This window comes from Fusarium mangiferae, assembly GCF_900044065.1.
Source record: "Fusarium mangiferae strain MRC7560 genome assembly, contig: FMAN_scaffold023, whole genome shotgun sequence".
In the NCBI taxonomy this organism is placed as follows: domain Eukaryota; kingdom Fungi; phylum Ascomycota; class Sordariomycetes; order Hypocreales; family Nectriaceae; genus Fusarium; species Fusarium mangiferae.
The window spans coordinates 346,293-374,094 of record NW_024573943.1 but is presented as its reverse complement, the minus strand read 5'-3'; the positions used below and the strand labels follow the sequence as shown (position 1 = coordinate 374,094).

The 27,802-nt window shown below is 47.5% G+C and overlaps 13 protein-coding genes across 13 annotated transcripts; 5 read left to right on the top strand and 8 right to left on the bottom strand.

The window, feature by feature from the left end:
* Nucleotides 1–23: 23 nt before the first annotated feature.
* On the top strand, nucleotides 24–1,658 carry FMAN_05245 (uncharacterized protein; the record flags this gene model as incomplete). Its single annotated transcript, XM_041825812.1, has 6 exons — nucleotides 24–335; nucleotides 389–490; nucleotides 552–1,073; nucleotides 1,128–1,323; nucleotides 1,378–1,456; nucleotides 1,508–1,658. The coding sequence occupies 6 exons, from the start codon at nucleotides 24–26 to the stop codon at nucleotides 1,656–1,658; spliced, it is 1,362 nt and encodes a 453-aa protein (XP_041691155.1).
* Nucleotides 1,659–2,895: 1,237 nt separating this feature from the next.
* FMAN_05244 (uncharacterized protein) lies at nucleotides 2,896–4,940 on the bottom strand (the record flags this gene model as incomplete). The annotated part of the gene is made up of 9 exons (XM_041825810.1): nucleotides 2,896–2,933; nucleotides 2,984–3,219; nucleotides 3,275–3,377; nucleotides 3,455–3,677; nucleotides 3,732–3,783; nucleotides 3,834–3,955; nucleotides 4,118–4,249; nucleotides 4,301–4,395; nucleotides 4,445–4,940. 9 exons carry the CDS (start codon nucleotides 4,938–4,940, stop codon nucleotides 2,896–2,898), a joined length of 1,497 nt encoding a protein of 498 aa, XP_041691154.1.
* Nucleotides 4,941–5,974: 1,034 nt separating this feature from the next.
* On the top strand, nucleotides 5,975–6,812 carry FMAN_05243 (uncharacterized protein; the record flags this gene model as incomplete). Its single annotated transcript, XM_041825809.1, has 2 exons — nucleotides 5,975–6,472; nucleotides 6,528–6,812. The coding sequence occupies 2 exons, from the start codon at nucleotides 5,975–5,977 to the stop codon at nucleotides 6,810–6,812; spliced, it is 783 nt and encodes a 260-aa protein (XP_041691153.1).
* A 41-nt stretch (nucleotides 6,813–6,853) lies between these two features.
* FMAN_05242 (uncharacterized protein) lies at nucleotides 6,854–8,433 on the bottom strand (the record flags this gene model as incomplete). Its single annotated transcript, XM_041825808.1, has 3 exons — nucleotides 6,854–7,018; nucleotides 7,079–8,190; nucleotides 8,253–8,433. 3 exons carry the CDS (start codon nucleotides 8,431–8,433, stop codon nucleotides 6,854–6,856), a joined length of 1,458 nt encoding a protein of 485 aa, XP_041691152.1.
* A 905-nt stretch (nucleotides 8,434–9,338) lies between these two features.
* Nucleotides 9,339–11,410, bottom strand: FMAN_05241 (uncharacterized protein; the record flags this gene model as incomplete). Its single annotated transcript, XM_041825807.1, has 2 exons — nucleotides 9,339–11,284; nucleotides 11,356–11,410. 2 exons carry the CDS (start codon nucleotides 11,408–11,410, stop codon nucleotides 9,339–9,341), a joined length of 2,001 nt encoding a protein of 666 aa, XP_041691151.1.
* Nucleotides 11,411–12,463: 1,053 nt separating this feature from the next.
* FMAN_05240 (uncharacterized protein) lies at nucleotides 12,464–13,863 on the bottom strand (the record flags this gene model as incomplete). The annotated part of the gene is made up of 4 exons (XM_041825806.1): nucleotides 12,464–12,869; nucleotides 12,921–13,354; nucleotides 13,419–13,762; nucleotides 13,815–13,863. The coding sequence occupies 4 exons, from the start codon at nucleotides 13,861–13,863 to the stop codon at nucleotides 12,464–12,466; spliced, it is 1,233 nt and encodes a 410-aa protein (XP_041691150.1).
* A 615-nt stretch (nucleotides 13,864–14,478) lies between these two features.
* FMAN_05239 (uncharacterized protein) lies at nucleotides 14,479–15,401 on the bottom strand (the record flags this gene model as incomplete). The annotated part of the gene is made up of 2 exons (XM_041825805.1): nucleotides 14,479–14,723; nucleotides 14,780–15,401. 2 exons carry the CDS (start codon nucleotides 15,399–15,401, stop codon nucleotides 14,479–14,481), a joined length of 867 nt encoding a protein of 288 aa, XP_041691149.1.
* A 375-nt stretch (nucleotides 15,402–15,776) lies between these two features.
* Nucleotides 15,777–16,688, bottom strand: FMAN_05238 (uncharacterized protein; the record flags this gene model as incomplete). The annotated part of the gene is made up of 5 exons (XM_041825804.1): nucleotides 15,777–16,208; nucleotides 16,270–16,424; nucleotides 16,483–16,494; nucleotides 16,566–16,603; nucleotides 16,651–16,688. The coding sequence occupies 5 exons, from the start codon at nucleotides 16,686–16,688 to the stop codon at nucleotides 15,777–15,779; spliced, it is 675 nt and encodes a 224-aa protein (XP_041691148.1).
* Nucleotides 16,689–17,643: 955 nt separating this feature from the next.
* FMAN_05237 (PTR2-Di-and tripeptide permease) lies at nucleotides 17,644–19,595 on the top strand (the record flags this gene model as incomplete). Its single annotated transcript, XM_041825803.1, has 6 exons — nucleotides 17,644–17,803; nucleotides 17,867–18,047; nucleotides 18,106–18,366; nucleotides 18,423–18,562; nucleotides 18,611–18,797; nucleotides 18,857–19,595. The coding sequence occupies 6 exons, from the start codon at nucleotides 17,644–17,646 to the stop codon at nucleotides 19,593–19,595; spliced, it is 1,668 nt and encodes a 555-aa protein (XP_041691147.1).
* Nucleotides 19,596–19,967: 372 nt separating this feature from the next.
* Nucleotides 19,968–20,965, top strand: FMAN_05236 (uncharacterized protein; the record flags this gene model as incomplete). Its single annotated transcript, XM_041825802.1, has 2 exons — nucleotides 19,968–20,111; nucleotides 20,171–20,965. 2 exons carry the CDS (start codon nucleotides 19,968–19,970, stop codon nucleotides 20,963–20,965), a joined length of 939 nt encoding a protein of 312 aa, XP_041691146.1.
* Nucleotides 20,966–21,289: 324 nt separating this feature from the next.
* Nucleotides 21,290–21,988, top strand: FMAN_05235 (GPM1-Phosphoglycerate mutase; the record flags this gene model as incomplete). Its single annotated transcript, XM_041825801.1, has 1 exon — nucleotides 21,290–21,988. One exon carries the CDS (start codon nucleotides 21,290–21,292, stop codon nucleotides 21,986–21,988), a length of 699 nt encoding a protein of 232 aa, XP_041691145.1.
* Nucleotides 21,989–22,019: 31 nt separating this feature from the next.
* On the bottom strand, nucleotides 22,020–25,138 carry FMAN_05234 (uncharacterized protein; the record flags this gene model as incomplete). The annotated part of the gene is made up of 2 exons (XM_041825799.1): nucleotides 22,020–23,151; nucleotides 23,202–25,138. 2 exons carry the CDS (start codon nucleotides 25,136–25,138, stop codon nucleotides 22,020–22,022), a joined length of 3,069 nt encoding a protein of 1,022 aa, XP_041691144.1.
* A 577-nt stretch (nucleotides 25,139–25,715) lies between these two features.
* FMAN_05233 (uncharacterized protein) lies at nucleotides 25,716–27,600 on the bottom strand (the record flags this gene model as incomplete). Its single annotated transcript, XM_041825798.1, has 3 exons — nucleotides 25,716–27,066; nucleotides 27,146–27,221; nucleotides 27,279–27,600. The coding sequence occupies 3 exons, from the start codon at nucleotides 27,598–27,600 to the stop codon at nucleotides 25,716–25,718; spliced, it is 1,749 nt and encodes a 582-aa protein (XP_041691143.1).
* Nucleotides 27,601–27,802: the final 202 nt, after the last annotated feature.

The following is a 27,802-nucleotide window of genomic DNA, read 5'->3' as shown; positions in this document are numbered from 1 at the left end:
ACACCAAACACACCGAAACAGCGATGTCGACTCGAAGCGGTTGGCGCGCTCTTGACGTGGCTGTCATTGGAGGAGGTATCGGAGGCCAAGCAGTTGCCACCTCTCTTCGTCGCCAAGGCCACAAGGTCGCCATTTATGAACGCGCTGATTTCGCCGGCGAGGTTGGAGCCTCTATCTCGTGTGCTGCTAATGGTACTCGCTGGCTAGAAGAATGGAACGTCAATATCGAGATTGGTGATCCAGTTATTCTCAGAAAGCTAATCAGCCGTGACTGGAAGACTGGTGAGCCCATCAGCGTCTATGATCTCAAGGATTATAAAGAACGATGGGGATATGTAAGTGACAGCCGGACTTGATCCGAAACACGAAGGCTGATAACTATATCCAGGTTTATTACATGTTCCATCGTCAGTATATGCATCGAATGTTGATGGATAGTGCCCTTGGTGAAGGCGAAGGCCCCCCTGCCCAACTCATTGTGAACCACCAGGTGAGTCATCAGTATTATCAGATATTACAGCAACGTCACTAACAACCGTGCTTTAATCTAGGCTACTGATGTAGATGTGGAGAGTGGGGAAGTAACTTTTGCAAATGGCAAGAAGGTAAAGCACGATGTAGTCATTGGAGCTGATGGCATTGGATCCACCCTTCGAAGTGTTTTTGGCATCAAGCCCGATCGCAAACCAGCGACTTGCACATGCCTGCATACCAATGTTGACACTGCAAAGGCTGTCGAGCTTGGCTTAGTTGACTACTCCCAGAACAGCGCCCTGGAGTATTGGGGAGGTTACAATACCCATTTCAAGATCGTTCTGTCTCCTTGTAACGGAGGCAAGCTCCTCTCTTACTATTGCTTCTTCCCGCGCGAGGCAGGCGACCTCAAGGCCCAGACCTGGGATCAAGAGGCCACCCTAGACGAGCTTCTCGACCCATACCCCGATTTGGACCGGTCAGTCTTCAAGCATCTTGAGATTGGGTATGAGATCCGTCCCTGGCGACTGTGGCTTCACGAGCCCTACGATCACTGGACGGAGGGGGTTGCCTGCATTATGGGAGATGCTGCCCATCCAGTAAGCCATGGTGCCTTTCTGTCTTTACGTTTCATGCACTGACAGAGATACAAGATGATGCCGGATCAAAGTCAAGGTGCTTGCCAGGCGATTGAAGATGCTGCCGCTATTGGTCTTGTTTTCAGCAAGAAGCACTTCAACGGGGACATTCGCGAGTCCCTCAAAGCCTTTGAGGAAGTTCGCAAGCCAAGGGCTACCAAGGTCCAGGCTGCATCAGCAAGGGCCCGGGAGAACATCAACGAGCGCATTGGTAAGAGATCTGGAGCTGATACCTTGAGACCTGGGTACTGACAATTGTGAACAGGCTTTTCTAGCAACACAAACACCAAGGTGTACAATGTTGCAACTGAAGATGGCAAACTAACAATCGATGAGATGAACTTGTAAGTTACCCTCACAATCGGAAGTGTACTCCCTTTACTGACTCTCTGAAGGTATAATATGAAGGACCATGTTGCGAATGTATTCAATGAGCGAAGGCCTAAGGAAAGTATCAAGTCAGAGCCAAAGGAGGAAGACCATAAGTTTTCGCTAGGAAGAGGCACGATTTCTGTGGCTCAGCATAACAGTATTTCAGCATCTTAGTTTATATAATCGTCAATCCAGGCTCCACCATACTACGGGTACAGCCACTGCCCAAGCTGCCTAAATCCTCCATGGCGCTAAACTAAAATCTGACATAGACGGACTTTTAAAAATTACCGCTTTCCTCAAGCTTACATCCTTATATTAGACAATGCTGATTATATATAAGCCACTGAGTCTCGAAAAAGCTACAAGAGAAGTATACAATTAAACACTTAATTTATAGACTCAGAAAGCCTCTTCCCTTCCTGAACACCAATTAAATAACTATCCCCAACTCCTGCAAGCATCATGACAACTACCGATAGTACGACCTTTAAATTCTACGATTTCTTTAAATGGATTGACCCCATCGTTGCTCTTGGAGGAGCATATCTAAACTTTATTGATCCAACCACCTCAAAGGCACCTAACTCGAAATACGACCTGGATTAAGTTTTTCTATTTCTATTAAATTTATATTTATATTTACTACATAAATAAGATATAGCCTTTATAGAAAATATTTCAATTTCCAGAATGCAAGTACCAGTCTGCATTTAAAATTTACAATGCTGCCGCCAGTACTATCTCTACTAATAGATCCTGTAATAAGAATGACAAGACGTGGGAATTACTGCAGTACAGTATGCCAGTCCAAGTTTGGTATATGTAATGCTATTGGTGTAATAACCGATTGAATCTGTGGTGCCAGGATAGCAAGACCCGTATAGGTTCTACCTACAGCAACTGCTACAGTATACAGAACTACGGTGGAGCGTCGTCTGGCCATGGCAGACAAGTACGGTGAGTGTCTCCTGATCACTTAACTTACGATAGTTAACAAGAAGATTTAGTCAAGCTGGGTTCTCTCGAGGTTGTCTCACAGCTAACATTCCTACCACCAATTGAGCTTGTGGATATGTCAATGGAGGATTGACTTGCGCTGGCAGTGCCTGGAATGATCAGTGCTGTTCCAAGGCGGGCTAATGCAGTGCCTCAAACAAGCATTGTGATGCTGGATAGTGAGTTTATGTTTTGCTCATTTTATGCAAGATCCTAGTAACTGACTTGATGATTATGGTTAAAAAGGTTTTAATAATGTAATTCTTTCGAGCGTTTGGGTGTCGAAGAGAGACGTTAGTATAGGGTGTGAGATAAGTAGCAGATTTATTTATGTTGCATAGGTTATAGAAAGATATTAGACATATAGTTAAATATATAATACTATTATTAATTCATATAAGTTTCCAACTAACTAAAAGTCCCAAAGGGTACCAAACGCAGGTATGTTAGCTTTAAAGTATTAGTAATGACCCTACAGAGATTAAGGAATAAAATCATACCTGTATAGCATCCCTGCATTATTTCATCGTTACCCTTTCTATTAGACGTAATAAAAACAACTTCAGCTTCAAAGCGTTCCCAAGTCTCCTTTAGAAGCTGCATTGTGTCAGGTCGCCGACCTTCCTTTTTTGTATCCCACAAAATCATCCGCTTAGGATCGATATGCTTCTGGATTAGGTCGTATATTGTTACACCAAAGGCCTTTTCTTGATCAGAGCCAATCCAGATAAGAAACCTGATGTATAAATATCAGTACTTTACTTATTCTCTACCGTGATATTAAAACATACCAGTCTGGACTCTGAATGCAGGTAGATAGCGCAGCTCCTATACCTGTTCCTGTACAGATCCTGATTCCCCTTTTGTACATAGCTGAGGCATGACCGATGCCAGCTATTAGTGTTGTAAGTATAAGCAAGTGAGTAGTTGTGAGCATAAGCAAGTGAGTAGTAAGGTGAAATTAATCTTACTGAACTTGAGCTCCCTTGTCCACAGTGTCGCCGGTGGATGTGAGAGCATACTTTTTGTAAAGTCACCTTGGACACCACAAACCATATAGTGGTATGGAGACTCAATGCCTTCGCTGATAATTCCAAAGGCATGGAACTCCTTAACGGCAGTACGACTGATCCTTCCAACGAGCCCTTGTTGCATACCTCGGTTGAATCGAATAATAGTAAGTCTAGGCGAAGGCTATATTGGTATGATTAGCTTATAAAGGAGCAAGGCCTGATGCTATATACTTACAAGTTCTACTTGCACTGAGACCTCTCGAAGCGTGGCCCATGGTAGGGCAACACTGATGACAGTTACTTACTATTATTTGGAAGGAGAAGTGAAAAAACATACAGTATTGTAATAAAAAAAGCAAACCACAGTTCCTGTCCACCCAGAATAATGCTGACGTCAGATTGCCCTTTCTTGCGATTAATGTCGTTGAGGTTGCTGAGGATAACAAACACCCAGGTCATCTACTACTCATTAGTATTAACACTTACATAACAGAGGATACCTACTGCTATACCAAGCCAGCCGGCAAAGCGGTGGTAACGCTCGAAAGTATTGTGATAGTTACTGCATAACTCGTGTCAACATCGTCCTGGGATCATAACGGCATTGAGGGGAAAGTCTACTTGCGAAGCCAAGGGAAGGCACTGAGAACTGATATGCAGATCAGTGTACTTGTGATGGCACCTGTGGCAATAACGGAGCTGTGCTGCATTCCTCGGTTTCGTATCATGTGTATAGTTTTGAGGATAAACCAACTGCCAACCTGCATTAGAAGTAATAGCTGTAAGTTCATAAGGCAGTCATACACAGCTGCTGATAGCCCGCATCCAGAGTGAAGGCCTCCAATATGTTGTAAAGTCGAGGTTGCTGCCAAACGTATCCGTAGAGGAGCCCACTAGGCCTTTCCATTAGCATACATTTAATATCCCAAAGGAGTCCATGACATACACTACGCAATCCGTAGATAGCCATTGTGTATAGCAATCTTAGGAATAATTCATTTCTCATAAGTACTGCGACGAGAAGGTTTCCAAGCACCATTGCTCCAGAGTTATGTATGGCGTAAGAGAAGTGACCAAGTTCAGCCGATATCATCGCAGTTAGGTTTAGCGAAGTGCACAAGAGGAACAGCTTCCGGTATGTATTGAACCATAGATGGAATAGTACCCATCGACTAACTGACTTATCTATTACTCGTATTGACTTGGTAACTTCGAGGTTCGGCATCGGCACGGGCTTTGCTGGTCGTTCAATTGAGGTCCTAGATGGGTCGATGGTTTTGTTGACGGTTGATGTTGCCTCTGAAGAAATATGGGCAGAGGGCGGTATTTTCGGAGGACTTTGTGATGCGTCACACAAGCCTTTTTCGGCATTATCGTTATCATTGTGGCTAATGCTTTGACTGCCAAGGGGAGGGAGTTCTGCTGAATCCCACTGCATACGCATATTGAAAATGGAACCTATACACCAAGATAGATCATCCGAGAGAACAATTTACAAATTCTACATACAGACTCATATATTTCTACTATATTCAACCAACACTAATAATTTCAAGGAACTATACTTAGTCTCGGAAACAGCCTCACCCGGACACAGATGCCGCTTTACCGTTTTGGTCAAAGAGCACGGAAAGAATCACATCCGGAAATTTAGCTCCAAAACTCGCAGTCGATCTGCATTACGCTATCCTCAAACTGTAACTTTAAGCCACAGCTCGGCATATCTATCCTCCTGGTTTGCTGCTCATTGACGGCTCAACTACCGACTGTTACCCTCTGATCCTTTTAGAGACTTTAACTAAGCAGAAGCCACGGAACATAACACTTCCGTTAAGCCACTATTCCTCTCCTGTCTCATTTGACTTCTAGATTTACATATCATCATTATCATCATTACCGGTATGTCTTAGAAGTTAGCTCTCAAGACACTACTGCTGTCTGACTTGGCGGGCATTAGCTAAGTGGGGTTTGCCATGGTCCGCTAAGGGAGACATGGAGGAAGCTGGACTTCGGATGATTGGACTTGTGGTGGATCGTATGTCTTCCTGACTTTGGTGAGGCTGCACTTCTTAGTGTTCAGCCATGGAATTACTGGCAAAAGTCACAGTCAGGGAGTTCAAAAGCAGACTTAGACATACCTGACAATGAAGGTATGAAGCTATGTTGGAGAATAAGCCCCCTTCCCGAGATTTGCCTCCAGTAGAAGCTGTCATAGATGCGACCGATTAGGTAAAGCGCAGACGGCAGAATACATGACGCTTATCATGACTCTTATGGAGCCCCCCCTAAAACATATGACGCCTAGAAGCACTAACAGAATCATAGTGGTTTTGCTCCATCATTCCGAAAAACATCACTGATATGCTAGAGACTAGTTATATAGCCAGATAGTTTCGTTACAAGTAAAAAGAGGAACGCCTGCCTACGACTTGATCTTGAAACTGGGCAGCACGCAGCAACACTTGCTGGTCTCTTACAATGGGTAAATCTGTGATGATTAGTGTCTTAGAGTGCGATAACCATATTGATCCGGACAGGTCAAAGTGGGGTGGTTATGGCCCTCTTGTTTCCAAATGGCTGAGGTCGGACCATCGTTTGCGGGAACGCGCACAAATACGTGTCTGGGATGTGAAGAATACCATGGACTATCCAAAGCCAGGAGATTATGATGTCATCATAATCACTGGTGCACGTGAGTCACGGCCACAAGAACTGCTGAAACGTGCATTGACGAATTCGAGTACAGCCGCAAACCCGGAAGCTCAGGAACCCTGGTTGGTGAGGCTTCGGGAATATATCAACAAGGAGGTCGAAATGACATCTACTCAGAAGTTTGTCGGATTTTGTTTCGGTCACCAGATTTTAGCAATGGCCTACGGGTTATCCGTTGAATGTAGTGACTCGGGATACGAGTTCTCTGCAACAACTATCCAGCTATCAGAGACCGGGAAAACACTGTTTGGACAAGAATCTATTGTATGTTCAAAATGACAATGACTTTCTTCAGATGCAAAGGCTTATGTGAACATAGTGTTTGAATGAGGGCCACCAGTTTCAGGTCAAAGACCAGGACCTGGGACAACTCCAGAATCTCGGCTGGACGGATCATACTCACATACAAGGCCTCTTCCTTCCAAAACGCGTTTGGTCACTACAAGCCCACCCCGAATTTGATGCTACAGCATTAGGTCAGATACTGGAATTTGCGAAAGCGAAACTATCAGAGAAGGAATATCAAAGTGCAAAGGAGAGAAATACAGGCAATGTCGAGCAGCAAGTTGCTTTGGATTCATTAGTCAAATTTATCTTGGAATAGAGATACAGATACAGATACTAATATCTTGATAATATCTAAATCTATGAAATGCAAAGACCTATCAGCTCTAGCATTTTAGTTTTTGGTATCCGACCTGTGAAATGCAATAGTGAAGTAATTGCCAGAGCTGTGCCAGAACAATCTCGCTGCCATGCTGGAGAGTCAGACGCTACAAGGGCCATCAATAAGGTCCAAAGATTAGGCATCTAACTTGGTGTTAGTATATATATCACAAGAGAATCATGGGTTAGTGCGCATGTGCTTACCTCCGTTGGTAGGACTGTACTGAGATTCTGATATACCTGCTCCACGGAGATATTGTCCTTGGTAATAGCTGCATCAGTGATTGACTGTAATGATTGCCAGGCTACGCTGTTCTCAAGCATTAGAACCGCTTCAGCCTCCCTGAGAACCTCTTCACCGAGACCACGACGCTCCGAAGGCTCCCATCTTCTTGCACCTTCCAGAATCTCCGCAAACACTCCAGGAAGTCTTCTGATCCTGCTGAATCGCTGTTCGTGGAAGAGCTTGGACGCTTCTTCAAACTCATCGGCATAGTATGACGTGACTAGATCGTCAAAGCTTTCGAAACCCATTGCACCAACGCATTCCATGATATTCTGGAATCTTGCGTTCAGTGATTCTCTGGGCACGGTTACTGGTGATCGGGAAGATGAGGCGTAGCTTGGTTGTCTTGTGGTGGATGATTGGGCTTTTAGTGAATTGGAGTTAGTTGAAGAGGGTCTTGGGTTTTGGTCTGGTGATTTATCGCAGGAGCATGACTTTTGTCCATCCAAGTTTGGGTCTGCTATCATCCATCCAAGATCTAATTCTGCCTCAAGGTCATCAGTGATGAAGGGGGGATGAGATGCAGCTGTATCAAAAGTCGATGTGGGTAAGGACTGCAATATGGCTGAACTGGTGTTCTGGTTCACCGTAATATCGTCAAAATGCGCTTGATGGAGATATCCATTTGCTTCATGAGGCTCGGTTATGAGGCTTGAACGGCTAATTTGCTGTATCTCGCGGCTTGGTCCAGCTTGTTGATAAGACCTTACTGCTTTGATCACAGGAGGGCCTGAGATCCCACTCCCAGGAGCGAGAGAACTTGCTGGGGAGAGGATGTAGTCCGAACCCTTGTGAGTAGAACTCTCTTGGCTCTTTTCTCGGTTTGAAAGGGAGCCAAGAACTTCGGGCAAGCCCTCAGTCGAATTCCGGTTGTTTGTTTCGGGCGACGTATATGATATACGTTGATGAACAGAACCTTCAGCAAGACAAGGCTGCTCCCTAGTCTCTGGACCCTCTTTTGATGAATTTGCATCTTCGTACTGGGCCACCTTCTTTTGCAGGTCGGCAATACGAGACTTGACACGACGCCCTATATTCCAGCTCGTCAGTAATAATTGCAAACCAAGCCTATCACTGCGGGTTCAGCCTTACGGTAACTTCGCTGGGCAACCCTATTCTGCAGGCGTTTCTTGGCCCTTGGGTCCGCGTCCCCTTGGCATTCCAGATTGCTGGCGTTGGCATTGGCGCCCAGAGATTGAGATGCAGGAGTTAAAGACGGGTTGCTAGTAAATACAACATTCATGGTTGTACCTGATTGAGGTGCAATCGACATAGTGCACACAGAATTTCACAAGCTATTTAAGAGAATGCAATGGAAGACAAAAGCCCTATCAATACTGCCGGCTTTTGAGCACATTTGTGCATGCTGAAACAGTAACAAAGCACGTGAGCAATATTTCCTTGTTGAAATGAAACCAAATGCAACGTTAAGGCGTTTTGCTGCAGCTTACGGGCATCCTCAAAAGTTCCAATCCAAATCACTTGAAAACCCACTGATTCTCCACCAAGAAGGCAACTCTGGCAGATCGAGAACGTCCATCTCATTACATTTAGCCGGGGTCTACAGCATGATTCTTGTTTAGCCCCCAGAGAACGCTGCATACGCCATTCGCAGGATCAACTGGGTCGGATTCGATTTCATAACAGTCGGACAGGCCTCAATTTAACTGGCTGGCCATGTCGTTTGTTTTGTTACACAACTTGCGCAACCTGGCTGATAATTGCAGGGAGCCGATTAGGCTGCCACATAGGTCGAGTGCATGCCGCGTATGTATTCCGGCGCACTTGATTTTTATGTGATATAAAAAATGTCGGCATATTTTGCCTTATTTGATTGAGTACTGAGAAGGATTATATATGCGGCCCGACCCGGCTTGGAAGAACTGTCAGCACAAAAGTTCCGAGGCAGTCTAACCTTGAGAAGATAGTTGTTCCGATGAGGCAATTGCCGAGCTTACGCGCTGATTATGGCGTCATGGTCGGCTGATGGATCGGTACGTCAGATTATGCTTCGAATTATGCTTCAAGTCCTGCTCTTATGGTCAGACATTGAGTCATGCTTAGCTGGGGGAGGGCATGCAAATGACTAGCTTTGCCTCATTGCTATTTGAAATTCGATGCTAAGTCAGTGAGGTTGTATTCGTCTACTGACTTAATGGCTATTTCTAGCTAATGTTCTCACACTTCATCTAAAACATCCCTGCAAGTTTGTATCAGGCGATGATAGGTCTCCAGCACCTTTCGTCGATCAGTCCTAGACTGCACTAAGAAATAAGCCAGAAACTCGACACCCAGTGGCGGTGATACAAGTGTGCCAGGCTGTCTAAACAGCTCCGACCTGTAAACTAATGGAGCAACGTCTGGCATCCTCTCCAGGACTTTGCCACAGAACCCTTCTGGTACCAGTACGTTATGACGGTGAATTGGGATCAGGCAGTTCCCGCTCCAGTACTGTGTCTCAGATAAGAAAGGCTTACACATCGCTTTGAAGCGATCGCCATCTCTCAGGCATTGGAGAAGCTGTAGCGCGCAAAGATCTACCCCGTAAGCGTGAAGGGTTGAGAAAGCGCAATCTAAGCCGGGAGGGCGTGCGTTCACTTCGATGAGATATACCTCAGGGTCTCTTGGTGACGGGTTATCTGTATCGGCTAAATCAACAATACCGTCGATTTCCTGGTATCGCATGCTTGAGTTCTGGACTCTAGCTTCGACATGGAAGACGCCATTTCGGAAACCAAGTTTGAGCAGTGTTTTGTGCAGAGATGACTTGATCAGGTTCTGCTCCTTCTGACACAATAGCGTCGGTGACACCATGACAGTCTCCCCGAAGTTGTCGGCAATAGTGGCGTCACTAGCATCAGCTGTGCAGGGGAAATCATCGGTGATCTCTGCGAACATAAGCTCACCATCCCATAGAGCAATGTTGGCATCTATCTCTGGCCCACTTATATAAGTTTCGAGAAGAATCCCGTATTTCGTGAGACCATCGTTTTCGAGCTGGTCGATTGCTTCCCGAAGTCTTTGGTAATTCTGAACCTTCTTGACACCACGGGAGGCGCCACCACGGCATGGCTTTATTACCAGAGGGTACTTTAAGGCTTCCAATGTCTTGGAAATCTCTTCACTCTCCAAGTCCGCGGCGCTCTCCAACCGAAAAGACTGCATATTGGGAGTATTGAGAACCTTGCGGGTTGCATCCTTGTAGTGAGCAGTGATTATAGAGTCGACGGGTTCAGTTTCAAGATTCAACGTTTCGGCTGCCTTTGCAGTTGCAATGACATACTCATCTGAAAAGGTGATGATACCATCTATTTTGCGGCCCTTGACAGCTGCGGTGAGCCTTTGAGGTAGACAGTCGTCACTGGTCATATCGACAGCAATAAAGTCGTCTCGCAGATGACTGTATCTTGGGCCCTCCATGAAATGGCCAGGACGATCAAGGACAACGACGGCTATTCCGAGCGCTCTAGCCGCGTCGAAGGGTCCCTCTGAACCGTAGCCCCCTGTTGTGCTATCAAACAGAGGGCGACCGCCAACCACAGCCACGGTCAATGCTGGAGGTTTGTCTGGGGTTACCCATTCAAAAGAAAGCCTCTCGTTCACTTCCCGATCGACAAGGTCAAAGGCCTCAAGGCCACGCGCCGATTGGATGGATCGTTTGCAGATCAAAGCTCCGGGAGAGGACTGTAAGAGAGAAAGCAGATTGGTTTCTGATTGAGGCACCGCGGGGTAAGGCTTTCCCTCTACTTGGAAGGGAACGACGGACTCGATACAGTCAGAATGTACCATTCTCAACTGTAGAATGTCACGTCGACAGAGATAACCATCACGTGGAACCAACAAGACCTTGATCAGACCTTCGATGGCGTGGTCCGGTCCGTTGCCCTCGACGTAAGGCGGCTTTGATGTCAGAAATTTGTTGATAATAGTTCCCAATGGCGTGTCGGTACAGTCAGCAAGAAAGTCCGTTCCTTGACTCGCACGACCGTTCGTCTCGGCCTTATCCGAGGATATGACATCCAAAACGAGATCGATAGATTTGCAGTACGGAAGAGCATTTCCGTTTAAACTTTTGGGGTAGAGAGGGGATGAGAATCTCCAACGGCATTCGGCTTTCAAAGCAGCTAGTAAGGAGACAAGGTAACATGTCAGCGTAAAATGCTCATGACTGGTGGAATCTCACAGGGCAGCTTACACTCACTACCGAGAGCCTTAACCGAAAAGGTCTCGGAAAATAAGGATCCATCCATCTCAGGTGTTAACTGACTTCCCATATTGGCTGCAGGTACTGAATCCTTTGGCTATGAAAGGAGCTTTGCAGTGGGGGAAGGATTGTGAAGAAGTACTGCTTCGTCTTTGTTATTGTCTATTGTCATGGATTGGTGTCCCTCGTTTTATCCGTAAGTGAAATTCTCGTTCTGACATTTGCATGGCAAACGTGGCTGCATTAGACGTCATGCTTTGGTCGCAAGGCAGCTGTAAGAGATTTGTCAAAAGTTTCTCTCGTAATAACGAGTTTCAGACACCTGCCGTAAGAGGAGCTAGCTGCCTTGTTTACCATGATATGCATTGTTGGTCAGATTTGGGTGGCGGTGAACCGGGGCGTCCGATGGATTGCTCGAGCAGAATATGGCAGTCCTGCTCCCTTCCCAACCAACAACGTCTGGAGTAAAATATGACATATTACTAAATCCAAAGCCCTATCCGGAGTTACCGCATCGGAGGTTACTGACTGGGGTGTCTCACCCGCCCCCACATCACCTCATTTTCATCAACGACCAGACATAAGGTACCTTCCCCATAAGGAGTGCGGCGCGGCCCAAACGCCATCTTAGTTGTACAGATGAGACTAATCACAACTTCTGTAAAAGGTAACATGGCACGCTTGTGTCCCCACCGGGGAAAGAGAGAATTATTACGCGTAACCACAACTACCCAATCAGAACTAACCAGTGCCGAACGCAAAGACACAGTCAACGAGTCAGAAAAGGTGACTTCCGCTATTTGTCACATCTTTTGAGAATAATGAGGCTGAGAAAGGTCACTCTCAGATCATGAAATGGATGTACTGGTGGCGTTAAATCCAGGCTGATCTACGTTTAGTGCTGATTGAGGGGCTTATACATTTGCAGTGCTGCATCAGGATAGTTGTCACCTAGTACAATATGGAACAACGAAACAGTAAGGTACGAAGGGATAGACTATGGTGATATGTGTAAAATTGAAGGATGTCATGGAGAAATTGGATAAAGAAATCTGGAATGAATGACCAATACTCTAGAAGCATCAACAAAATGACTAGGTTAAATCTGAGCTGTAACCTCCGCATCCAGCCCCTCAACGTCCGCCAGAGTGATCTTCTCAGGCCCATCCGAATTCGTAGTGACGCTGTGAGCCTCACCAACCGACTTGGAAGGACTGTGACTCACGACCGCATTTCCACTTTCCGTCTTGCCAACCACCCAGTCCAAATAACTGTTGGAGAAGATACGACCTGTGTTGACGGCCTCAACATCGCAAAGTACCATTTCTTCAACTAATGCTTCGAAGCTGTATGTTGGCTTCCATCCAAGCACTTTCTTCGCCTTGGCCGCCGAGCCTAGCAAGTTCTGGTTATCAAGTGGTCGGTAGAACTCGGGGTTCACTTTAATGCGAGTCGTTCCGCTAGCTGAATCAATGCCAACCTCGTCTAGACCGGCTCCAGTCCATCTGGGTGATATTTCAGCGCCTGCTATTGTATAACGGTGAAGAAGGACTTACTCGATGTTGACTCCAATGACCTTGAAAGCTGCCTCGACAAAGTCGCGAACGCTGTAGGACTTTCCACTCGACAGGACATAATCACCTCCGACAGGCTGTTGCAGCATCAGATACACGCCTTGCATGTAATCCTTTGCATGGCCCCAGTCCCGGACAGCGTCAAGATTTCCTAAGGAGAAAAAGTCCAACTTTCCACACGCAATCAAAGCTACTTGAGTAGTGATCTTTCGGGTGACGAAAGTGGTACCTCGTCTTGGTGATTCATGGTTGAAGAGGATACCGTTCGAGGCATGGAAGCCGTATGCCTCTCGAAAGTTGACAGTAGTCCAGTACTGGAACAACTTCGTGACAGCATATGGTGATACCGGGTGGAAGGTGGTCTCCTCTGTTTGTGGAGCGGGCATGTCCGACCCAAACACTTCAGATGAACAAGCCTGCACGAATATGTTAGGCCTTTCGTGTTGCACGTATGATGCATGAGAGATAAAGTAACGTTACATTGTAAAACTTTGTCGACTTGTCCAAACCCAGCATTCGCATGGCCTCAAGCAGCCGAAGTGTTCCCATGGCATTGGTGTCACTAGTCTGTAGTGGAGTGTCAAATGAGACAGCCACGTGGGACTGAGCAGCAAGATGGTAGATCTCATCGGGCTTGATGCTGCCCAGAATCTGCACAAGACGACCCAGGTCGGACATGTCGCCAAGGTGCATGGTCAAGCCAGGCCGGAGTGGCTTGCTTAAGGCTTCGCGTCTGGAAGCAGTCGATCGTACCAGGCCATGAACTTGATAACCCTTTTCCAGCAGCAGCTCGGAAAGATAAGAGCCATCTTGACCAGTGATGCCTGTCTCACATGTTAGATAAAACCACAACTCCTCGCAATGTATGTAACTTACCAGTGACAAAGGCCACTCTGGGTCTGAAGTAACCACTCAACACTGCCATGCTTTCTTGTACAAAAGATCGATATGAAGTATTCGATAAGGTTTTTCTCAAGGTTAGAGAGTTTAATTGTCAATCAATTACAGACATGTCAATATATACCTGTAACCCAGTACTGGATCTGGCTGCTTGGTACAGGGACATCACTGATCAATCACTTGAACCCTGTCAAAATATGTACACCCAAGACTTGCACGCGACCAATCTCCCCAAGCAAGCAATTCTGTCTCGCTCCCGTCACGACACCAACCAGTAAGCCTCTTGTCATTCAGTTCTTTGTGTAAGCCAACATTAGGTTGCGCCGTACGCTGGCCGGGCGCCTGCTGGTTGAGTCAGTATCGATACAGGTGTCTTTCCCAACAAAGCTCTCGGACTTGTCATCTGAGATCTGTCAGCCCGTTCCTCCAGGTGCTAAGTCATCTCCGATTGTGGCAGGTGGATATGCGGCTCGTGTAGCAAATTAAGCTTACGTTAGGATGTATGCGCCACCATATGACAAAGAAGCCTTCAATGAAGTAAGTAGGTATTACGTGGACGTGAAACCCTTGACTAAAGACGGTTACTATTCAAGAAATCTGACATGATGAATAGCATTACATGAGTGTTCCACCGATGAATCTAATCTCCACGCAATACTGGCTCCAGGATGCTTAGAAGATCAACGGTACTGAGTTGGCCTAGGATCTCTTCGTCCAGTGAGTGCCTCTCGAGGAGATCTCGTCTCATGGCTGTGGAGTTGATGTCAGACCCAGTTGGTCTCTTTGCGAAATCCAAATAGTAACCCATTGTCGGCCGGGCGAGGCTATCGGTCCCTCGACAAGTCCATAGAGTGGCCTCCTCTGCTTTTTCTTCAAGTTTCCCATCTGAAATTGTCAGAAGGTTCTAGCAATAAGAGACAAATTTTACTCAGTTTACTTACTTTGGTCATTATATGCCATCTTTTGTGGAAGCCATTCCCCGAAACCCTTCCATTTGGTTGGCTGTCCGTTTGGCAAAAATTGAGACGGCACATGCCGTGCTTTATTGGTAACAAGTATTCGCGGCAGCCTATAGGGCAAATTGTTTAAAGCATCGGCTCTGTTGAGGTTATCCGGCCCAATGAGGTGCGAAAACACAATCTTGTAGCCATCCTCTTCGCAAAGCCGCTGCGCCGCTTCCATAAACGTGAAAAATGGATACCATGTCTCTGACCAGATCCAGACCTTGTTTCTAGGAACCTGGGGCATCTCGGCCCAAAGTGCAGCTCTCATCTTCCGACTCATGAAGAACTCTGGGTGGCTATTTGCCAGCTTGTGTCGGAGGTGGAAGTCCTCGCTGGGGAGAACCACTATGGCGACGGCGTTGACTACCGGGTGCAGTGCTGACAGCAGGACGTCCAGATGTCCACGGTGCGGGGGGTTAAAAGAGCCACCGTAAACTAGGATCAAGTTGTCTTGACCTTTATTGAGGTGGCAATCAAGCTTCTGCAGCGGATTGAGTGCGACTTCTGTAGACAAACGAACCTCTCTGTAGGCAGCCTCCAAGTAGGGCCGGAGAGACATAATGGTGGAGATTTGGGAATGAAGAGCGGTAATAGAAGAACAGGAGAATGAATACTTTGGCTGCACTGTTGGTGGACCTGAGGAGTTTTATGTTTCACGACAATGTTGCACACATTTTCTATTGGTGTAGTCCCTCTGTCAGCCTCCTATTAACCCTAACTAACCTTGTCACCTTGTACGTAGTCAGCACTCTGTCTCTTCGCTTGACCCCTCATTCACCTTCCCACTCAGCTTCCATCGCTTGGGATTCACAGCATACAATTTGCCGTGAATCACATCTTCTGTCCTTTTTCTTGCATTTCGCCAACTTCCTCCAGATCGGCTGTCTGTATCGAATCATATTATAACAGTACATTATGATCCACGATCGAGCACTCACCATAGCAGAGTCCTAGTTGGCATCGGTGAGTGCGACCAGCACCCTGCAAAAACCAACATGCTTACAGCGGGGATGCTGTAGGCTCCATCAATGTATAGGTGCAACCGCTTGCTAACCATAGCGGCACTGAAAATGAGCACAACAACAATGACTGGATAATGAGAGCCAGAAGTCAAGCTTGCCAGACAGTCTGTCCACTCTGCAACAGCAACAGCTGTAGAAATGAGAAGAGCCGCATATGCTGTAGGAAGGCCCTCATGGTACATCGCTTTGCCCTGATCACTCTTGGGCACCAAGTGCGCAGCGATGTTAAATCTTGCGAGGCGGGCAACGCCTGCACAGACAAAGAAAGCCAAAGCTAGCTGATCGGCCACCGTATCAAAGCCAGCGGAATAGACCATGACTGACGGAGCCACGCAAAAGGAGACCTGGATATGAAGAGTAAGTGCTTGGTCCCATGACTCGCCAGAAAAAGCAAAGACTACTCACCAAATCACAGAAGCTATCCAATTGTTTGCCCATTTCCGAACATTCATTCCTGGCCCTCGCAACTATTCCATCGAAGCGATCAAACTCATAGCCGAGAAAAATGAGTAAGTGCGCCGCCAACAGCGACTTCTGTATCGCGCAGAAAATGGCGAGAACTATTTACACGAGTTAATTACCCAGTATCATATAGCTATGAGGAATGCTTTAGATTACCTCCGCAAAAGCCTGAATCGTTAGAAAAGCCAGGTAAGCTTTGTAATTCCTGATTATTTGTCAAAGGCTGTCTTGTTACTCACCATTGGAAAGAGTGATATAGTCGGCTACTCGCAGTCGCCTGTGTTTAATTAATGCCAGGTCTGTACGGCGATGCGCGATGTATACCTCAACATATCGTAGTTAATAGGTACGTTGGTTGCCATTGTGAGTTATTACAGGTTCCTGTCCAATTGGAAATGATATTTGTCGGCTTCTTCACTGCTTGCTTTGTGCTACTAAAAGACATACGGCGACTGTAAACGCTAGTCGTCAATTTATGCTTGGTTGGTTCGCTGAAGGGAGCGTGCACTACTGCTCAATCACAATCTCCGGCTGCTCCCTCCAATCCACAAGCCCTGAATCATCCCATTTCCAGGTACTAATCACGGCATGAATCTTGATTGAGACTGTTTGGGGATTCGATAAACGATCAGTTGGCTTACGGAATCTAATGACTACTGTTGAGGCGACAACAGAAAACAACTCTCGTAATATTTCCTTCTCAGAAAGGCAAGTGGTCGTGCTGGGGCAAAATCTGACGTGATGGCGATCAATATAACTTAGTGGGTGCCAACTGTCAGTGCATGGAAACCCTGGAGTAAGCGCAGAATAGGCTTGCTCTGGTCATAATTCACAGTCCCTTGTTTTCTCTAGTGGGGCTGGGTTATCACCTATTGCATAATTTGCTCAGTCACATTTTCATGCAGAGCAAACATGAGTAGGCTTCCAATCAGGTTCTGAATGCGCCGCTTCACATGCAGGCATAGCCCTAAAGCTCCTTTCCTCGTAAAATATGCAGTTGGTTCAAGATGCTGGTGTTCAAAAGTGCCTGTAAAACGACTACCAGATTAGTAAAGTGATCCGAACCAACCAACAGACAGATGTAACGTCTTCAAACCCAGTACGTAATATGAACAGGGCATCAGGGTTACCTTGCACCCCACGATTTGTGCAGCAATCCCTCGTCAACACTTTCCCCATGTCTTAAGTGTAAATTGGGGTTTGGGGCAGCGCCATTCACTCAAGCATTACAGTATTCTCGGAATTAACTGACAGTTACTTTCTCAGATAGAGCATCGATATAGCCTCTGGTGCTTTTGCCTCATTGACGGACTCATCATGGTGACTCAACATCCTGAGCACGAAAGACGGGACGCTACAGAAGCGGAGATCAAAGAGCTGCGGCACGTCGTAGACTCAGTTTCGTTGCCTGTCTGGGTCGCACTCTTTGCTAACGCTACGGAGAGGTTCACTTTCTATGCCGTGACAACGCCATGGCGTACGTATCATCAATGCAGTTTAACTTTTATGCTCCATCATTGCTGACTTACATTCCGTGCAGAGAACTACATACAGAATCCCGCTGATAGCGTCGCTGTTCCAGGCGCTTTGGGACTGGGGCAGGCAACGGCTACAAACATTACGAGTGCATTTCTCTTCTTGAGTTTTCTCCTCCCGACTGTTTGGGCTATCATCTCAGACACATGGCTGGGGCGTCATAAAACGCTCTGTTTGAGCTACTTGTAAGTCCGCACGCATCCTTGTCGGCCAAAGTCGATCAGTACTGAGAGGCGAGTGCAGCTTGAACTTTTGCGGATGTTTGATCATCTTTATTACGTCGCTTCCAGCCTTCAGCCACTCTCAGATCACTAAGGTGGTAGGACTGGGGTTCGCGATGATTGTCCTTGGAATCGGCACTGCTGGTGTAAAGGCGACCGCCTCCCCATTCATAGGTGACCAATACGCGGAAACTGCTCCTCAAGTCATCACCACAAAGAAAGGGGAGCGCGTCATCGCAGACCGGGCGCTTACACTTCAGTATATTTATAATGTGTCGTACTGGTAAGAAGTTCTGCGACAGTCACAAGACACAGAACTGACTGGCACTTTGACTGCAGGTTCACCAACATAGCAAGTTTATCGCTCGTTGCATCCACCTATTTGGAGAAGCTAGTGGGATTCTGGGCTGCTTATTTGCTACCTCTTTGCGCGACCTGGACACTGGTACCTTTACTTCTAATCTTTCACAAATCACTTGGTAAGTCTTCCCCTACCATGAGCTGGTCCTCATCTCTAATAAATTAAGTCAAACAAAAACCTCAGGCAAATATTCTTCCCCGCGCTTCCCGAGTTATCGTTTGCGCGGGAAGACACAAGTTCAACTGGGAAGCTGCTACACCCGTTTATCAGTCCGAGAAGTTTGGCCGCCAGGTCGAGTGGGATGACAAATTTGTCTTTGAGATCAAGAGAGGTCTCCAGGCTTGCAAGGTGATGTGAGTTCTCCCCCCCTTGATGAGTGGGTTTCTTGGATGTCCGTGCTAATCGATATCAGGGCCTGCTTTGTGCCATTCCACCTCTGCATGAATCAGATTACAAACAATCTTGTTTCACAAGCAGGGCAGATGAGGCTCGGTGGGATCCCCAACGATACAATCCAAGCTCTAAACTCTATCGCTTGCGTGCTACTGGGACCAATCATGCAGAGATTTGTTTATCCTATCGTCCGTGGTCGGGGATTCGCTTTTGGCCCCATTGCGCGCATTACGTGGGCTTTCATTATGATGAGTACTGCAATGGCATATGCTGCTGGTGTTCAAAAGCTCATCTACACCAAGGGGCCTTGCTACAATAAGCCCTTGCAGTGCGAAAAGTCGCCTAACGACGTGAGTGTCTGGATCCAGTCGCCCGTCTACTTTCTCCTCGGAGTCGCCGAGATTTTGGGCTTTACAACTCTTGCCGAGTACAGCTATTCTGAGGCACCTAGGAACATGCGCAGCTTGGTACAAGCCATGGCCCAGCTGAGTTCGGGCGCTGGCTCTGCGCTTGGGATGGCATTCTCACCATTGTCAAAGGATCCTCAGATTCTCTATCTCTATACGGGTTTGTCTATAACAATGATTACCACGGCGCCTACCTTCTGGCTCCTGTTTCGTGCGTATGATGATATAGTATTTGAAGAGGCACACTCGAGCGATGATGGAAGCAACCAGGCGGCAGAGCCAGTGGTTTCTGGACCGTCCGATGCGGCCGAAACAGGAGAAAAGGCCGATAATGCCAAAACATCTCCCTAAAATGCTCAACTAGTATAGTTCATTCTAGGCATTGCGCAGAAGCCGAGCAATTACTTCAACCTGCATTTAAGGCTAGCCATCATGTGCAATCTGATCACTTTCGTGTTAGAAACACATGTTGTTGGCTGGGAAATAAAGTATGACAAATGGCACTGTTGCATAATTTCTTACGTTGTATGACTGTACCATTAAGCGCTGTTGCACACCGACAATTCAAGAAAAGGCCACTTGCAGTGAGGCCATAAGTGTCTCGGGTAGATTAGTCATTCCGTAAGCATATAATCTCATCTTCCCCGTTATGCTTCGCTTTCAACTCTCACAAAAACATGTCACCCTAAACACAGTAACCAATCCGCTCTCTGCACAGACACCATGACGTATGACCGCCCTGCACCAACCACCGATGGATCGGCTTTGTTATCCACGTTTGATGCCTTGACCAAATCCGGGCTTGTTCTCTACGATGAAAGCCAGAAGGTTGTTGAACATACAGACGGGGATCTGAAGGTTCGCTCCGTGTGCCAAAGCTAAAACCGACCATAGAAGCCGCTAACATCTACACAACTGGCATCTAGTTCCACTTTGTTCTTACCAAAGCTCTTATCAAGAAGCCGACCTTATCTACACCAGACCAGTCATCAGCATCCGGAAACGGCTTGTCGAAACAACTCACCCCCGGTAGCGATATCGACACAAATGGGTTCGAGATGGGCCACAGTGAGAGCAGCACTCACTTTCTTATCGCCAACAAATTTTGCTTCTCACGACCTCACCTCATGATGCTCACTCGCAACGGGTATTGTAGGCAATATGAGCCTCTGAACAAGACCGACTTTGAAGCTGCGTGGGGCACCCTAGCTTCCTTGAACGACGCAACAAAAGACTATGTTGTATTCTTCAACTGCGGCAAAGATGGCGGCTGTAGCAGACTGCACAAGCATGTACAGCTGATGCCTCTTCCCGTCGGTGGATTTGCGGTCGACTATCTGAACTCAGACAGTACCAAGGAACCAAAGGTACCTTTCGAGTGGTTCTACCAACGATTTCAAGACAGTGCTGTCTCAGCTTCGAAAGTGGCCGGGACTTATCTAAACCTTCTCCAGCAGGCGACGGAAGCTTGGAAAGCTAGCACTGGAAAGGATGTGCCAGATGGACAGGCGTGCCCGCACAATGTAGCTTTCACGTCTCGCTGGATAGTTGTTATCCCTCGTCGTAAAGCGGCTGTCAACAAAGAGGCCGGCGTGAATTCTTTGGGTATGTTGGGGATAATCGCCGTGGCTACCGAGAAGGAGATTGAGAACTGGGTGAAGCTTGGTCTGACAAATTCGCTCAGTGAGCTTGGAGTTTCGAGAGGTGTCGGTGTAATTTAAGGAAAGTAATCACTGGTTTCTATCTAGATGTGCAACGCTGGATATAATGATATATAACTGCGCGGGATTTTGAAGTTATATTTCCGCGAAAAAGAGTTCCAAGTCCAGGCCCAAATTTATTCCGGGCCTGTAAGACATCAGAGTAATCTCCAATTGGATAATCGGACTCGTCGCACTCACGAAATCGGTGACGTAGGGTTGCTATTCGGAACTCTCGGGTGTTCATCAAGGTGTCAGGTTACACATACCAGTAGGCTTTCAAGCGCCTATAAAATGGCGCTTACCTTACGTCAAACTACCAGGGAAGCAGATACCATAATCACAATGACTTTCAAATTAATACTTCTTCGACATGGCCAAAGTACCTGGAATGAAAAGAACCTGTTCACTGGATGGGAAGACGTGGGTGTCACTGAGAATGGTCGCGCTGAAGCAACTCAGGCTGGAGCGCTCTTGAAGAGACACAATCACCTGCCAGACTTAAGCCATACCTCGCTCCTGCGGCGTGCAATCACAACAAACAATATTGCACTCGATGCGGCCGACCGCCACTGGATTCCCGTGACGAAAAGCTGGAGACTCAATGAGCGCCACTATGGTGCATTACAAGGTCTCAATAAGAAGACGACGGCGGAGGAATACGGTGATGAGCAGGTCAAGATCTGGCGTCGATCGTACGATGTTCAGCCACCAACCATGTCTGACGACGCCTATCAGAAGCAGCTGGCGTATACGAGCTTGCAGGGCCAATCCACCCAGGCCCCGAGAACAGAATCGTTGAAAGACGTGGTGGCACGGGTGGAACCGTATTGGAAGGAGTGCATCATTCCTGACTTGACATCCGGCAAGACAGTGCTTGTTGCGGCTCATGGCAATTCACTTCGTGCGTTGGTAAAAGTCATCGATGATTTGGGGGATGAAGAGGTTGTGGAGCTGAATATCCCTACAGGGACACCTATTGTTTATGAACTTGATGACAGTCTGCAGCCGATAGTGAAGGGTGGCAAGTGGCTTGCAAAGTAATACTTATCAAGTTATTCCGTATTCATTAAATTTAAATACTTTCTAGTACAAATCCGTATGACTCGGGCTTAACCTTGACCAACAAATCGTCCCGCACACCAGGTCCACATGTCGCGCTACCAACACCAGCGACCCTTGGACTTAGGTTGAGAAGAGTAGCGTCTTCGCGAACAAGATCAACAGGATGCTTTGCGTTCTCAATACTTTGATCTGACAGACGGCCACCGGTCCAGTTGAAGGTTGCGGCATCAAGCCTGGAAGCTCTGATTCCGCGACCCTCTGCATCCACCACCCGCACCCAACGGGTATCCATTCTGTTTCCATTCCCTTGGGGCACATCATATGGAACTTCGAGATCATCAACAGTAGAAGACCATATTCCGATAGCTTGTGAGTGCTTCTTATCAGGATAAGACTCGCCTGGACCTCTACCGAACCACGAAGCTTGACCGAGGCTCTTGGGCAGTCTGATGTTCAGACCAACTCGAGGGACGTCGACTGGGAAGACTCCCTTGGGTTTGAGATCCAGATTTATCGACAAGACGCCCTGTGAGGATATGTGGTAGACAGTGTGAATGTCGTATCCCCATCCCAAAACCGGAGGCGCAAAGTATGTCCTGGTCTCGATACTGGCACCAGAGCCGTCCGCCCTGTTCTCAACCTTGAACGATCTCAGCTGAGAAGTCATTCGATGAACACCATAGTCCTTCCATACGCTGACTGCACTATCCTTATCGTTGTCTGTTGGCGCGCGCCAGAAGCATGGATAAATTGCCGCGCGAGTGTCTGGATCAACTTCCAGAAGATCTGATCCGCGAGACCATTTAGTGACGTATCCTCGTACACGATCGAAGTGAACTTCCCAATCTGAGCCAGATACTTCTACCTTAGTTCGGGTTTCGACAACCTTGACACTTCCGGAAGTTGACAGACTGGCAAGAATACTGGGTTGTCTGTCGATGGAGATCTTGTGCTGGAACCATGCAATTTCATGTGAAGCTGGTGCCCACGCGGTAGACTCCTTGAGAGTAAAAGAGAGACTCAGGAACACTTCTTCCTCATGATCCGAGTACTTCGTCAGGCTGGCGGGGAGAGCAAGCTCTACTGTTTCCCACGGTTGGACGCTTGGTACTTCGAGGATGCCCGACTCGAGCAAGGACAGCCTAGTCACCCTTGATTAGCTTGTTCTCATCATAGTTTCAGTTTTACTTACTTGTCTCCATATGCCTTGATGGCATACTTCGCTTCCAAATGATCAAGGCCGATAAAGTCATACTCATTTGTGATAAACACCTTGCCATCCTCGCACTTGAAATTGATAGGCTGGAATACTCTCTTCAGCTCAATCAGACCTGGGGTTGGTTTGTGCTCGCTGTTGCAGAGACCATCCATGACAAACGTGGAATCGTTTGGCTGGTCACCAAAGTCGCCTCCATATGCATAGTAGCCGTCTTTGTGCAAGAGGCCGTGGTTGGCCCATTCCCAGATGAAACCACCCTGAAGGCGTTTATACTTACGGAATGCGTCTTGATAGTCATCTAAACCTCCAGGGCCATTACCCATAGCATGAGCGTATTCGCAAAGAATCACAGGCTTCTCCCACTGCCCATCCTTGATACCATCGATCTCGACATGTCTCTTGAGTCGATCTTGATCAGGATACATGTAGGAATACATGTCAGTCTCTTGTGCTTTGATGTCGCCTTCGTAGTGGATAAGTCGGTCGTCGATACTTCGTGCATACTCAATCATCGCGACGTGGTTGACACCATAGAAGGACTCGTTACCAAGGGACCATGAGAAGATGCAAGGATGGTTCTTGTCCCTCTGCACCATCTGCACCATCCTGTCGAGGTAAGATTCTTGCCATTCGGGGTTATCAGAGGTAAATTGGGCTGCTTTGGGGAAGAACTCTTCCTTGCTTCCCTCATAATCCAGGTACGGAGCAGGCGTGACGTGCTGGGTGACAACGTCATAGAAACCATGGCACTCTAGGTCAGCTTCATCCATGACCCAGAATCCCAGCTCATCAGCCAAGTCATACAGCCAGGGCTGACCAGGATAATGACTTGTTCGGAGGGCATTGATGTTGTGCTGTTTCATGAGCAACAGATCTTGTTTGAGAAACTCATATGGGACAGCCCTTCCGTGGATTGGATGGTGGTCATGTCTGTTCGTGCCCCGAAGAAGGATTGGAGAGCCGTTGACTGTGATGAGGCCGTCTTTCAGTTCGACCTTGCGGAAGCCAACATTTTGAGAAATGGTCTGGACTGTGTTTGCTCCTTTTGCCTGGAGTGAGATATCGAGCTGGTAAAGGTAAGGGCTTTCGGCAGTCCACTTCTTTGGGTTCGACACAGGGATTTCAAACTTTGTCTTGTTGGCATCAACAGTCTTGCATGTTGAGCTCACTTCGACACCTGAATCTCGAAGAATGAGCAAAAGAACAAGGGATGACGTTTCCGGCCTGTCCAAGGTGACATCGACCTGGAGAACAGCATTCTCATAGTTCTCATCAAAGTTTGTCTTGACGAAGAAGTCTTCAATCCTTGACTGTCCAGGAAGTGCCAGTAAAGTCACATCGCGGAAGATACCCGACAGCCACCACTGGTCTTGGTCCTCGATGTATGACGCCTCACACCATTGATAGACTCTCACTACCAATTCGTTGTCATTTTCTTTCTTGGCGATGCCTGTGATGTCGAATTCGGCAGCATTGCGACTACCTTGTGAATACCCGACAAAGGTGCCATTCAGCCAGACGTGATACGCGCTGTCAACGCCATCGAAACGCAGTCTGAGTTGGGACGTGCTGTCCCATTCAGCGGGAACCTTGAAATGTCGCCGATAGGTCCCCGTGGGGTTCTCAGTTGGTATGTAAGGAGGGTTTGACGGAAACGGGAATTGGACATTGGTGTAGTGCGGATGGCCATGTCCTTGCAGTTGCCAATGGCCTGGGACATTGATCGCTGACCAAGTCCCTTCAGAGCTTCCGTTCTTTGGGGGATATTCTGAAGCTTCCAAGGGCGTTGGGGCATATTGGAAGTCCCATGTTCCATTGAGGAGGAGATGTGTAGGAGGCAACCAGTAGGCTCTGGGAGTAAGCCTGTTCCTCTGTATCACCTCGAGATTTTCGTAATCTGGCTTGTCCATGGTTGGATCAATAATGGATAGATGGAATTGGCGAAATGGAAACCGAGGCTTGTTTGTATGCGCGTCGAGAAGCTATGGGGTCCTAGACACACTAATAAAACCAGAAGCCTGCTATGAACTTCAGTGATGACACTCGGTGGACTGATTGAGGGGTCGATAAGATGAAAGTCTCCACTTTCGCCGAAAAAAGCCGGCGAACCGAACAATGACTCGGGCAAGTGTGAGAAACCCCTCATCAGTGAAGCTAGCATCAACACTATAGGTTAGGCGACCCGGTGTTGGGAAAGTCAACATGATGAATTCAGCATGGGGTTGCTTTGCGACCAACTCCTACTGTCTTGGAATTTACTTCTGGTATTGGATATCTAATTTCAAATCAGTCACGATTTAGACATAATTGTGCATATCAGTTTCTAAGAGGTTGAGTTGCTTGGAACATCATGTAGATACTGACCGAGCACGACTTTACAAATTGACAAAACTAAACTATTGCTCTATGAAAGTATTCTTTGAACTGAAAACTTAATTGAATATACTGTGCCTTGTATTATTACATAATCCGATCACCCTAATGTTCCTATATAGATCCTCGCTTCTCAGTCTCAATAACTTGAACAGTTTTCTCCGTGTTCTTAAGAACCTCTCCGACAAGTTTGTCTCCCATCTCAGGACCGTCAAGCACCAATGCTGTCTCCTCCAGGCTCAGACCACGCGTCTCAACAAACAGGAAGTAGACGACAACAGCTTCCACAGCCAACCAGACATCGTAAGTAATATAGTATTTCCAGCCCGAGTTCGTGACACCAATTGGGTTGGCGTATTGGTTGAAGATCAAAGCGCAGGCCACAAACAGGTTGTACAAGACAAGACCTCTTGCACGAAGGTTGAAAGGAAGGATTTCAACAACATAAGTGACTTGCAGAACACCCCAACCGGCCGTGAAGAAGACGTTGAAGAGGAAGATCATGGCAAGAACACCCTTGGCGATGCCACTCGGACCTCCAGTTCCATCTTCATTGAGATCAGTTGACATCTCGTAGGTCGCCTCGAGAGCTGTCCAGACAACATAGGTTGCCAAGGAACCAAGAGTCGAGAAAAGGAACAAGGCGCGGCGGGGAATGCGGTTGACAAGAAGCGAAAAAACAACACCCCAGAACAATCCCCAGACGGTCAGCAACGCGTTGATGAGTGTTTGTGTCTCCTGAGATCGGTAGCCAATCGAGTTGAGAATCAAGGTCAAGTAGTAGCTGATGAGGCCGTTACCACTCCATTGACTAAAGAAGCCGACTGCGAGAATGATGAAGAAACGATGGCGATTACCCTTGGTCTTGAAGAAAGAGAGGTAGCTGGTAGAGTTCATGGCGTCATTCTCCAGGCGAATGGCAGTTCGGATCTCCTCCATCTCGACAGCCACTGCGGGGTTGCTGCTGTCTCCGTTGGCGTGATACTTGATAAGAAGCTTCTCGGCCTCAGGCTCACGCTCTTGAGCAACCAGCCATCGAGGAGACTCGTCGATGAGGAAGCATAGACCAAGCTGGAGAAAACTGGAAAGTGCTTGAAGGATGGAAGGAATGCGCCAAGCCCAGTCGCTGTTGATTCTGAAGGTGCCGTAGGTAATCCAAGCAGCAGAGAGAGCACCAAGACCCCAAAGAGTGTTGTAGATGGAAACCATGGGCGCTCGTTGAGTGGGATACGCCAACTCCATGATCAAAACAGGCGCAGCTGTAATGTTCAGAGCCAGGCCGAAACCGAGAATACCTCGAGCAGCGATGAACATGCCCGTGTTCTGGGCTCCACCTTGGAGACCAACTCCGAGAAGCATGATAGTCGCTCCAACAACAAGGCCAGGGCGACGACCATATTTATCGCAGAACCAGGCACAAAATGGCAAGGCTGCGAGTTGGCCAATGTTCTGAATTGCGTTCAAACTGGAGTGGGTCATGTCAGTTATGGAGCCAAGAGACTTGACAAGGCGCCAAGTTTTAAGCCTCAACGGTCAAGACTTACATGGCGAGTTTGTTGGCATCGGGATTGTTGAAGGATGCTTTCCACGTATCCAAGCTCTGCAAACCATTCATCATACCTATTCAAGTGGTGAGTAAATGGGAGCCAACACTAATTACTTGGGCTGGGCACTTACTGCCATCATAACCAGTGGCATAACTAGAGATGAGCGAAAGACAGAGAATCGCATTGAGTTTGAGGATGCCCTTGTTGGTCAACCAGCCAAACCAGCCAGCGGCCAACTGGTCGTCGAGGGCAAGAGAAGCCTGTGCTTGGACCATTGTGATGCTTTGATGAGACGAGGGTTTAGCTGCAGTGCAGTGCAAAAGAAGAGAGGGGAGAGGCAAGGTAGCATTATCTACCATCTGAGCCCCGAAGCCGTATCTCTTGTGGGCCGGTGTTCCCCGCGACGTTGCTATTATCGGACCCCCATGGGGGCGAGCTAGCTTAGTCCCCATGGTGCACGCGACCACGATAGACAAGGATGGAAGTGATTAGCATCGGAGAGTCCACCGAACTTTGCCGGAGCCAATCTCGAGCTCGTTTTCTAGCCTGTGAGGTTAGTCTTATCATCTGATCAGGGTCCAACCAAGCACTCGGAGCCGAAATTCCACGCGAAAATAAGTCCCTCGTTTAGGGGAACGAGGTTAGAGTTTGGAC